At 43.1% G+C, this 12001-nt stretch overlaps 2 protein-coding genes across 2 annotated transcripts in view; both read right to left on the reverse strand.

The window, feature by feature from the left end:
- The window catches only part of SV2C (synaptic vesicle glycoprotein 2C), a 215612-nt gene that overhangs the window by 44054 nt on the left and 159557 nt on the right, over positions 1–12001 (reverse strand). The window lies entirely within an intron of this gene.
- On the reverse strand, positions 3488–4949 carry LOC133066758 (dnaJ homolog subfamily A member 1). Its single transcript, XM_061158143.1, has one exon. It carries the CDS (start codon positions 4832–4834, stop codon positions 3641–3643), a length of 1194 nt encoding a protein of 397 aa, XP_061014126.1. The 5' UTR covers positions 4835–4949; the 3' UTR covers positions 3488–3640.

Genomic DNA, 12001 nt, shown 5'->3' on the forward strand with positions numbered 1-12001 from the left:
AACACTATCTAATCAGCATGAAACATTAGTCCTCAGCTAGAAAGTTAGACTGTCATGCATCTAGCATCATCTGTGACGTCGTAAGATTTAACCAGGTGCAGCTGGACAGTTCTTGTGGCCAATATCAGCAAAGATTTTTCTCATTCGTTAAAAAAAAAAGTGGGTGGAGGCAGGAAAACGTGAGGATGAGCGAAATAGTTAAATAAACTATGGTACAACCATGCTATGGAAGACCATATAACTACTGGCAAAGAATGAGGCAGATTTGTCTGAACTGATTTTGGAACTGTCCAAGTTACATTGCTCAGTGAGTTCTTTTCAAAACAGTGTCAATAGTAGTGGTTTCACTTTTATATACACATAAACTGTATCATTATATCTAGAATACAAGTGGGAGGAAAGGACACCCAACCACTTTACATGGCTATTCAAGGTAGGGAGTGGGAGCTGTTAGGGGCCTTTTGCTTTGGCATTATTTAATTTTTGAGTTTTGTATCACCTTGTACTACTTTTAACCCAAAGGGGGTAAAAACCTTTTCAAAGAGTTGCAAGCCTTTGGTTTTTCTGAAATGTAAGGTCCTATGGGAGAAGAGAGAAGACAAGGAAACTAGAATGACTGCCATGACACTATTCAGCATTCACACCATTTTCAGAACTAAACTAACGTTAATTGTGATTGTGATGCATCCAACTGGCACCACAGGGCTCATTTACGGGGAGCAGTGAGGAAGTGCCCCAGTGTCTCTGAGTAGGAAAGGAAATGATACTTACAGACTTTTCATCTTTAGAACTGTAACCACTTGTAGGTTGACTTTGAATTCTCAGGCCAAGGCCAGTTACGTGTCAAGCAGTAATAGCATGAGAACCATTGCCGACAGGGATGCATAGAGCAGTCTCACACACTCACACACACACACACACACACACACACACACACACACACACACGCACGCGCGCGCGCGCACACAGACCTGGCTAGGGTCTGCCTGCAGTATATAATCATGCCTTTAAGAAGAGAGAGTCAGTTCAACTGGATTTCCACATTTGAGGGGGATGGCCCAAGGGGATCCATCTGTAAGAGCTGGCCCACGCAACAAGCTGACCTTTCCTACTAGTTTTCTCTATTTCCAAGCTCTGGTCCTACCATTTAGAATGTACAGAGCCAGTGGTAAACAGCAGGAGGAAGTTAGATCATGGCCCTGGTTCCTGAGTCTGGCTTGTGATCCTAAGCGCACTTTTGAAGAAGCCAGCTTCCTGATGGCTTTTGCAACACAGGCATCCATGGGCTTATTTTTCAGGGTGTATCTGCTGTGAGCGTGCCAAAGATGAAAAGAAAGAATGAGAGGACCTTTCCAGAAAGAGTTCCTGGTAAAAGCATGTAAGACTCATTCAAGCGTGATGCTTCCCAAGCTTCACTGACTGAAATAAGTCCGAAGGCTTAAAAAAACCTGACAGCATTGTGTGTGTGTGTGTGTGTGTGTGTGTGTGACAGAGAGAGAGAGAGAGAGAGAGAGAGAGAGAGATGTGAGTATGTGTCTGTTTCAAACAAAGGTCCTTTGGAATCTCCTTTTGTAGACAGACAATAATATAGTACTAGTATAATGATAATGTAGGTCAATTAAAATTTTATCAAAGATTTTCATAAAAATATACACCACAATAGCCTATAGGATAGTCAAATCTTGACCATATACAAATGAAGCTTATATCATAAATGCATATAAAGGCAGCTCATTACTCTGTAAATACACATTGAATATATTTCATATTTATTACCTTATAGCACATATAGGCACACATTAACTTTCCTTCTCTATTTTACTTACATAAATATTTATTTAAAAGGAACTGTATATGTTTAGAGACATATTAATACATAAACTTTTACCTAAGGTGATGTTCATGGACAAATAATAAATCAACTATATTCCTTTTGTGAACAGACATTGTCTTAGGAAACCAAAAAGGGAACAAAAATAAATATTGGGAATTACGTTGGTCGGAAAATTAGACTAACAGAGTCTAAAGCCCACGAGGGGGCTAAGGTTGGAAGATCTTGTGCCTGTACCAGATGAAGTCACAGGAAAACCTCTCCTGAGTATAGATCCATGGTAAGAAATGGAGCACTTTCTAAACTGAACATAACAAAACAAACTTGTAAACCACAGTTTGTACTGATACATGTGCCCAAAGCTTGGTAGAAAACTCATAGCAAAGTGACACCTACTCCCTATATTAGCAAATCAATCTGCTTTCAAATTAATTGTCCTTATAATACTATTTTTTTCCTAAAAAAATTAGAAAAACATACACACAACTTCATGGCCCCTGTTCTATTTCAGATGGAAATTTCCTTTTGTTCTTTGCACATGGTGTCAGCAAAATTTTGCTCATGATCAGCAAAAGCTCTCTCTTCCTTCCCAGCAGATTTTTTAATGACAGAGCACAGAAATGCTCAAGGAACCCATTCTTAGAAGACAGTTTTTCTCCCCTGGTTGGGGATGAGGAAGGGGTTGTAATATTTCCCGTGTTATGACAACAGAGGTCAGCCCGAGTGTTGTCTGTTGCTGGTGCCAAAGGTCACCCTCATACATCTCCAGCAACTGCTGGCCTCTCTACCTGCTCCTGTTTTTCTAGCCCTGTTTCTTGCCTTGTAGCCTCTCATCCAGAACAAATCATTTAACACTCGACAAGCGAAACAGCTGCTTAGCTCATGATTCAGGCCCCAAATGGCCCTTAGAGTTTTGTCATTTATGTTGAAAAAATTCCCTTTGCATTGGCTAGGAAACACATGTGATCACAGTGACCGGGGACCTCAGAAAGAGGACATCACATCATGCTCCCAGGCACACTGGATGGAAGCATGACTCGGGAGAGTCCACCCCATGAGCCCCACAGCCGGACACTGCTCGCTTGCATCTAGCTCAATCCCGCCCCGAGAAGAGCCTACTGATCGTCTCAAGTTCCTGATGTTCACGGGCATCAGATATTCATGAAAGACCCCAGCCCGAGAGGAGACACTCAACCCTCCTTCTCACAGCCTTCCAGACCAGGAACGTGGGTACCAGCCCCTACTTCCCGCTATCCCTGTGTCTAGTCAATCACTGAGATACAGGATGCTATTTTCTGTATTTCTCCCAAGTCTGCCTCTTTCTTTCCACCTCTGCTTTAGTCCAGGCCCTCATCCACTGCCAGGTCACACTCACAGGCTGATCTGCAGCTGACATGGGTCCACACGGCCGTGTCAACGGCTGCAATGGGGAAGCATGCCTGTCACAGTTATGCCCTGAGTCCTGCGCCGTGGACCTCTCCATGGGCCAGCGACAGAAAGGTCTGCCTGGCCCAGCAGGGGCTCCAGGCAGGACCTGGCTCCACTGCTTTGGCTTTCTTCTGCTCTGACTGGGCAATGCCCTGTCGTTACACGATTTCAGTGTCACCTCTCTTTTTTCTTCTATGAACATATATTAATTTTTTTTTTTTTTTGAGCTTTTATATTTGAGTTTATTCTTCATTTAACTTTTAAACACTACTATAGTTGAATATTAAAACAAAAGCAAGTAGTGAGCATATTATGATTATAGTCCTTCACTCAATCACTACTGCAATAAAACCCCAGCAGTGAGTGTTATTCATGGGCCTACTAAGAGGTCTGACACTGAACACCACCCCGGGGATGATGTTCATCATCCTCATATGCTTCTCCATTGTAATGGCGCCGTCTTTCCTGATTTGGATCAAAGTCCACTAATTCTACCTGGTCCATTTCATCAGTCTCTTCTACTTCCTTCCTCTCAGGCAGAAGTTTTTCCAGCAAAGAGAGTTTATCAGGAGAGAGAAAGCCATTCTCAGGAAAGTTTACCTTAAATTCAATGATTAGGCGACCCTTTTCATATGGCCTACGATAAATTGGCATGCCTTCATTTAGCACACACTTGATATCTCCATGCTTGACGATCTGACCTGGATGAGAAGTGATGACTATGGTTCGGTTGTCAAGAGTAGATATTGGCTTCTGGAAGCCACACAACGCCTCAACCAGCTGTATGTCCATACACATGAAAAGATCTTCTCCTCGTCGAGTAAAAACAGCATGGTCCTTCTGATCTAAAACAATGATAATATCTCCTGGCTCCAGGCCTGGTTCTTGGTCTCCTTCACCATGGAATGTTATCTTCTGGCCATCTTTCATGCCTTTGTCAATATGAACTTCTAGAATTTTCTTTTCTCGAACTATCTTCCTTCCGTTGCAGCTTTTACATCTATCTTTAGGGCTGATCCGCTCCCCATGGCCCTGGCACTCCATGCAGACAGACTGAATTTGCTGAACCATTCCAGGTCCTATCTGATGAATTCTTATTTGCATTCCAGTACCTCGGCAATTGGGACAGCATTCTACCGCTCCTTTCTTACCACCTCGGCCTTCACATTTGTCACAAATCACATTCTTTTGCAGAGCTAGTTTTCTTGTTGCACCATTATATAAATCTTCTAAAGTTACTGTAAGTTGATGCACAACGTTTTTACCTCTCCTCTCTCTCTGCATCCTGCCTCCTCCTCCGAAAAACATATCAAAGATGTCCATGGGGGAGCCAAAACCACCACCTGCTCCACCTTCTTTAATTGCCTGTTCTCCTCCTTTGTCATATAATTCCCTTTTCTTTGCATCAGAAAGCACTTCATAAGCTTGAGAAATCTGTTTAAACTTCTCGCCTTCATTTGGGTTCTTATCAGGGTGGTACTTCAAGGCCAGTTTCCTGTAAGCCTTTTTCAATTCTTCTTGGGTGGCATTGGGTTTGACCCCCAAAACATCATAGTAAGTGGTTTCTTTCACCATTTTCTACAGCCGGTGAGCGGGCCGATACCGGTGTGGGGGAGCGGGAAGGAGCGCGTTGCTGTGCGCAGCTCGGGCAGCCGCCGCTCCTCCGCCTTTCACCGAGCGTTCTGGAAAGTTCCCATATTAATTTTTTAAATTAGGTATAGCTGATGTACAATATTATACAAGTTTCAGGTGTACAACATCATGATTCACAATCTTTAAAGGCTACATTCCATTTTTAGTTGTCATAAAATACTGTCTATATTCCCTCTGATGCACAATATATCCTTGTAGCTTATTTATTTTATACACAGTGGTTTGTATCTCCTAAAACTCTACTCGTCCCTTGCCCTTCCCCGCTTCCCTCTCTCCACTGGGAGCCGCTAGTTTGTTCCTGCTTCTATTTTGTTATATTCACTAGTTTGTTTAATTTTTTAGATTCAACATATAAGTGATACAATGTAGTAGTTGCCTTTCTCTGCAAATGGGAAAACACTATTTATGGCTTAGTAGTATTTCATTGTGTACATATACTACATCTTCTATATCAATGCACCTATTGATGAACATTTAGGTTGCTTCTATATCTTGTCTATTGTAAATAACGCTACTGTGTACATTGGGGGGGTGCATGTATCTTTTGGAAATAATTATTTTCATTTTTGTTTTCTTCAGATATATACCTGGGACTCGAATCATGGGGTCATATGGTGTTTCTATTTTCAGTATTTTGAGAAATCGCCACACTGTCTTCCACAGTGGCTGCACCAATCTACATTCCCATCAGCAGTGTACAGTTGTCTCCGCTCCCTCATAGGCATTTGCTATTTGAATACCACCTCTTTTTAACAGAGCTTTCAATCAGCTCCCAAACTGCCTAGCCTAGTCTAACTTCCACATATCTTCAAAAGAGCTTTCCACGAGAAAAACTGAATCACAAGTTCACTTACAGCTTAACACCTCTCAGTGATTCTCCACTGGTCCTTGAGTGGTTCTCCATAAGCCTGGATTCTTTCGTGTGGCCACAGGGCCCTCCAACACCGGGTTCCTGCCCACCTCTCCCTCTTCATTCCTCAGAAGTCCCTCCTTCCATCCTTTGCTGCCTGCTGTGCAACATCTGTGAATCTTAACCCCTCCCCATCCTTGTCAGTTTGGAGAACTCTTCAACTTCAGTCTTCTAGCAACCAAGTAGAGAGGACCATCCTTCGTAAATTCTTATAGACACATTAAAAAGTATTCACTTCCCCCACTGAGCTATCTTGGGATCCTGTGAAGTCCCATGGTGCCCGACACAGAGAAAAGTCACAATAGAGAGTGGTCCTTCGTTTGTAAGTCTGTTCCTGGAGGGCAGGGACCATGTCTTATTCATCTTTTGTATAAAATGTGGCAAAGAATCGTCACTTGACAAATGCTTCTTTAATTAATTTATAAAGAGCCTGTTCTTTGATTCCTTCAAGATTAGAGAGTTTGCCCAATACCTTCAAAAGTGACTTTTTGGAAACATAATACTATATTGCCTAATTTCCAAATATGTGGAGTTTTGTTCTTTTGTAACTGATTTCTAGCTTAATTTCCTTGTGAAAGGAGATCATGCTTGGTGCTTTTTTGAAATATGTTGGAACTGCTTTACAATAGTGTGTGGTCCATTTTCATTTTTCTAGCTTTATTGAGGTATGGGTAGACAGTTTAAAAATGTATATACTTAAGGTATACAACGTATATATTTAAGGTATACAACGTGACAGTTAGATATGTGTACAGCTTGTGAAATGATTACCATAATCAAGTTAATACACATTTACTCACATTTAAGACCTACCCGGCACATTTCAAGTATACAATGCAGAATCATTATCTCTCGTCACTGTGGCACATACAGAAGTACGGTCACATTAGATCCTCAGAACTTATTCATGTTATAACTGAAAGTTTGTACACTTTGCCAGTGTCTCTTCATTTTCCCCAGTCTCTAATGTTACATCCTGACAACAGCTAGATGGAAAGGAGGCTCCCCCCTAGGGCAATGTATATATTTTCTTTTGGACAAACGTAACAATTCCCCCAAACAAACTGGACTTCCTTTGGAAAAATAAAACTGGCAAGAGTTACTATACTAATATGTAACTCAGGCACTTCTTATTTTTAAAGCATGTTTTATCCAGATTGTTTGAAGATAAAACACAGCAACTGATATCAGTTCAATTGTTGGCAGAAATCCAATTCACTCTTGCCCATCCCTGATTTATGACCCTGCAGGAGACATATAAAGGCTATTTCTCCTCATCTGCTGCCCCCTTCCCCTTTGTTTCAAAATGTCAGGCATCCACCCAGAGTTACATTTCACCTTTGCTCTCTGCAAAGGATGACTGCTTGGGTCATTAATCTTGGCCCAGAAAGAAGTTCCTCGCTGCTACCGACTGGGGAAATGACGGTCCTGGTGCATCCCAGGGCTACGGCGCCACAAAAATCAAACCCAGAGTGACTGAGTCTGGGATGAGCGCACCTTCTCTGTTGTTAGGAGAAAGGACGTGATAACTCAGGGCGCTCGAGGTGAGAGAGCACCAGGGTACAAGCAGACCACGGCCCAGCAGAGGGGCCAGCACACCAGCTCTGACCACGACGCTGGTACCAGCACCTAGATTCCCCCGTGGGCTGCCCTTCTCCTCACGATGTCACACCCATTCTCATTGCAGCTGTGGGAAAGGGTGGGAAGCTCTGAGGATCAACTGAAGCCTCCTAGGGGGACACAGACGAAGTGCATTCAAGGCTGTAGGAGGTTCCAGAATATTTAGAGCATACTTGCCATGTGCTGGGCACCTCACACACATCATCTTGTTTAATACCTCAATGATCTTGTTTTCCCGGCCGGCCCCACTCCTATCCCCACTCCAGGGTAGCCAGATAAATCAGGTCACAAGTCAAATCTGACCTAAAATTTTTTAGTATAAATATGTCCCATGTAACATTTGGGACATACTTAAATGAAAAATTATTTGCCATTTCAAATAATTTCAAAATTATTTGATATTTACTTTTTTAAAATTCAAGTAGGTTGATTTGCAATGTTGTATTAGTTTCATGTATACAACACAGTGATTCAGTTAGACATAAATATACAACTCTTCTTTTCAGATTCTTTTCCCTTATAGGTTATTACAAAATATTGAGTATAGTTCCTTGTAGGTCCTTGATGATTATCTAGTTTATATATATTTTTGTAGTGTGTATATGTGAATCTAACCTAATTTATCTATATATATATATTACAGGAGTGTGTATATGTTAATCTAGTCTCCTGATTTATCCTTCGTCTCTTACTGCTTTTTGGTAAGCATAAGTTCGTTTTCTATGTCTGTGGGTTTGTGAAAGTCACATTAACTAGGTACCCGAGTTGCATTGTTATTTGCTAAATCTGGTAATCATACCTCAGGAGACATTTGGCAATGTCTGGAGACAGTCTTGAATACCATGAGCTTGGAGGAGGAGGGGTATTCCTGGCATCTAGTGGGTGGAGACCAGAGATGAGGCTAATATCTTCCGCAATGCACAGGACCGCTCCTCCACCCCCAGAGAATTACCCAGCTCAAATAGTGCCTACGTTGTGTCAAATAGTGTCAGTAGCGCCTATGTTGAGATCCTGCTGTAGTCACTGTGCCCATCTGTGGTACAAATACCCAAAGTTAATGTAGAGAGAATAAGGATATTATAAAGCTGGTTTTCAAACAGAGCTGTGAAAACTGACTTCAGAAGACTTTAGATCTCATCCTTGTATGAATGCACTTTGTTTTTACATTGGTTTTTGTTACTAAGTTATAAGCTCTCTTTTTTTGCTATGAAACTGATCTATAGCGGTTGTCATTTCTTTCTCCTCACCTACTTTGAAACACTCGCTAGAGAACAAGTAAAGCTGGCACATTGTAAGAACAGAGGAGAGTTTTGTCCCTCGGGGTCTTGGCAGAGGGCAGCATTGTCCATCAGACGCTTTCTGATAATGCCTGCAGCATATAAATGCCTATTACCACAAAAACGTAACAACCATCTATCTTCTACGGGGCCTCCTGGCGGACCAGAGGTAAGGAATCTGCCTGCCAATGCAGGAGATGCAGGTTTGATCCCTGGGTCAGGAAGATCCCCTGGAGAAGGAAATGGCAACCCACTCCAGTACTCTTGCCTGGAGAATCCCATGGACAGAGGAGCCTGGTGGGTTACAGTCCATGGGGTCACAAAGAGTCAGACATGACTGAGTGACTAACCACACACACACACACACACACACACACACACCCTCTGTGATCCAGAAATCCTACACCTGGGTATCTATCCAAGAGAAATGACAATCAAGCAGAGCCGAAGCTGCTCAGAAGTCTTGTATAGGGCTCCCCTGGTGGCCTGGTGGTGAAGAATCCAGGTGCCGATGTAGGAGACACAGATTCGATTCCTGATCCAGGAGGAGCCCACAGGCCACAACCGCTGAGCATGGGCTGGAGAGCCAGGAAGCTGCAACCACAGCGCCCAGGTGCCCTGGAGCATGTGCTCTGTAACAAGAGAAGCCGCCACGACGAGAAACCGCTCTCTGCGACTAGGGAAGGGCTCATGCAGCAACAAAGACCCCGCACAGCCAAAAATACACACATAAAATTATTAACAAATGACTGGTATAAAAATGCTCAGAACACAGCCTCTAGGAAAATTAAAATTAACCCCTCTCTTCCCCACTCGCCCAACCAAAAGCCCCACATAAAACTGGAGGCAACTCAAACGTTCATGAACAGGACGGTGGAGGAATATCTCTACAGTGGGATACTATTTTACAATAAAAAGGAATGGACTATGGATACATATAACAATGTGCATTTTTAAAACATTACACTGAATTAAAGAAGCCAGAAAGTTCTCTACTTTATTTATATGAAATTCAGCAACAGGCAGAACTAATCTTTGGCTATAGAAATCTGCACAGGGGTTGACTCTGCGATGGGGAGTGGAGGGACTGACGGAAAATAGATGCATTTATCTAGATTTGGGTGGTGGTGACACCTGGAGGTATATGCTGGGTTCCTGTGCGCAGTCGCTCAGTCATGTATGATTCTGCGACCCCGTGGGCTGTAGCCCACCAGGCTCCTCTGTCCATGGGATTATCCAGGCAAGAATACCAGACTGGGTTGCCATTTCTGACTCCAGGGGATCTTCCCAACCCAGGGATTGAAGCTGAATCTCTTGTGTCTCCTGCATTGGCAGGTGGATTCTTTAGCACTGTACCACCTGCGATATACACACATGTCAAAATCCATAGAGTGGGACACTTAAGAGGAATATTTGTATGTAAATTATAACCTCAATTTAACAAAGAGTGGTGAGATGACAATAGCAGCAAGACTGCATTTTCAGTGATGTACCAAAGCTCCTGGCACAGGACCAGATACTTTATAAATTAATCTGACTGGGAAGCATTCAAATTAGCATTATGTCACCTGGCTGTGTCTGAAGAGGCAACATTCCTTTTGCTATCCACCGCAGAGGTGCCCGACGGCCAGGCAGGCTCATGCTCTGTGCTGAAGCTCCTTCTGTGCTTTCGGCCGAGCCCTCCTGGACACAGTTAACTCCTGCAGAGGGAATTCTAACCTGGGGGCTGAGGGAGCTCACGTCATTCCTCCAGGCCAAAGGGACACTTCCTGAGGCTGCTGCCCTTCTGACAGCGACCACGATGCCTGGAATGGTCTCTGGCAGCCCTCTAGATGGATCAGATGCAAGCTACAGCTTGCTTAATGAATCACCACACAGTCCAGAGTTACTGCTCCTTAGAAGTCAGACCACAGAAGGGACAGTTCTGATTTTGGTGACCTCAATGAGGACTTCACCTTGTACCATATCCCTCACAAATGCCTTACACACACACACACACACACACACACACACACACACACACACCCAAAGAGCATATTTCACCCCAGAGGCAAGAATAATTGTAAAATTATTGAATAAAATGATATGTTAATTAATAAGATCAATAAGTAGAGCAAGGAATTTCTTTGTTTACCTCAGGGACCCCCGAAGTCTGGGCCTATGGGACGCCCGTGGAGGTTTCTAAACACCATGGATGTCTGGGGCTCGGTGTGCTGTGAGGTCTGATAATCGGCCCGATACACAAAGGGGAGGTGTGCCTTCAGGCAGATTAAGGAAGGTTACAAATGGTTTTCAGAAGTCAGGCAGTCATTTTCATTTGGCATGAGGCAGGGTGAAGAAGGTCAAGTACAATTTGAGAGACTGACAAGCTTAGTACCAAGGAAGGGCTTGTTGGTCAAGTCTGTTTTATAAAAGCCTTTGCCTTCTGAGGGCACAGTGAAGATGTGGACTGGCCAGTGTTGGTCAGTTTTATGAAGGTCTTGAAAAGATCAACATAGTGACATGTTTAACACGGGGTGAGGGGCGGGGCAGATTAAAAAAAGATTCAGGCGTGGGCAGGATTCTGGCCAGGAAATGAGTTTCTGTGGAAACCGCTCTCCTTCTATCAGAGTCTAGTTTGCACAAAGGCAAACCAAAGAGAATTTAAAAGACTGCTCTTGGGTTCTCTGATAGACTGACTTTATAAAGGCAACAAAGGAAGGGAAAGTTTCTGACGTTAAATCAGGACAGACATAAATCTCAGAGCTAAAATGCATCCCTTATCCATTCTAGGGTGTTTTAAGACAGCTTTGATTAGACAGACCTATAAACAAAGCTATGGGTTTCCCAGTAGTCATGTATGGACGTGAGTTGGATCTTAAAGAAAGCAAAGCACTAAAGAATTTATGCTTTTCAATTGTGATGCTGGAGAAGACTTTTTAGAGTTCCTTAGACAGCAAGGAGATCAAACCAGTCAATCCTAAAGGAAGTCAGTTCTGAATACACAATGACTGAACACTGAAATGCTGGGCTGGATGAAGCACAAGCTGGAATCAAGGTTGCTGGGAGAAATATCAATAACCTCAGATATGCAGATGACACCATGCCTGTGGCAGAAAGTGAAGAAGAACTAAACAGCCTCTTTATGAAAGTGAAAGAGGAGAGTGAAAAAGTTGGCTTAAAGCTCAACATTCAGAAAACTAAGATCATGGATTCCGGTCCTGTCACTGCATGGCAAATAGATGGGGAAACAGTGAAAACAGTGACAGACTCTGTTTACCTGGGCTCCAAAATCACTGTAGA

The sequence above is a fragment of the Dama dama genome, chromosome 12 (genome assembly GCF_033118175.1).
Source record: "Dama dama isolate Ldn47 chromosome 12, ASM3311817v1, whole genome shotgun sequence".
Lineage (NCBI taxonomy): Eukaryota > Metazoa > Chordata > Mammalia > Artiodactyla > Cervidae > Dama > Dama dama.

Bases quoted from the DNA above. Each gene is read 5' to 3' on its own strand.
- LOC133066758 (XM_061158143.1), bottom strand. From the start codon at position 4,834: ATGGTGAAAGAAACCACTTACTATGATGTTTTGGGGGTCAAACCCAAT.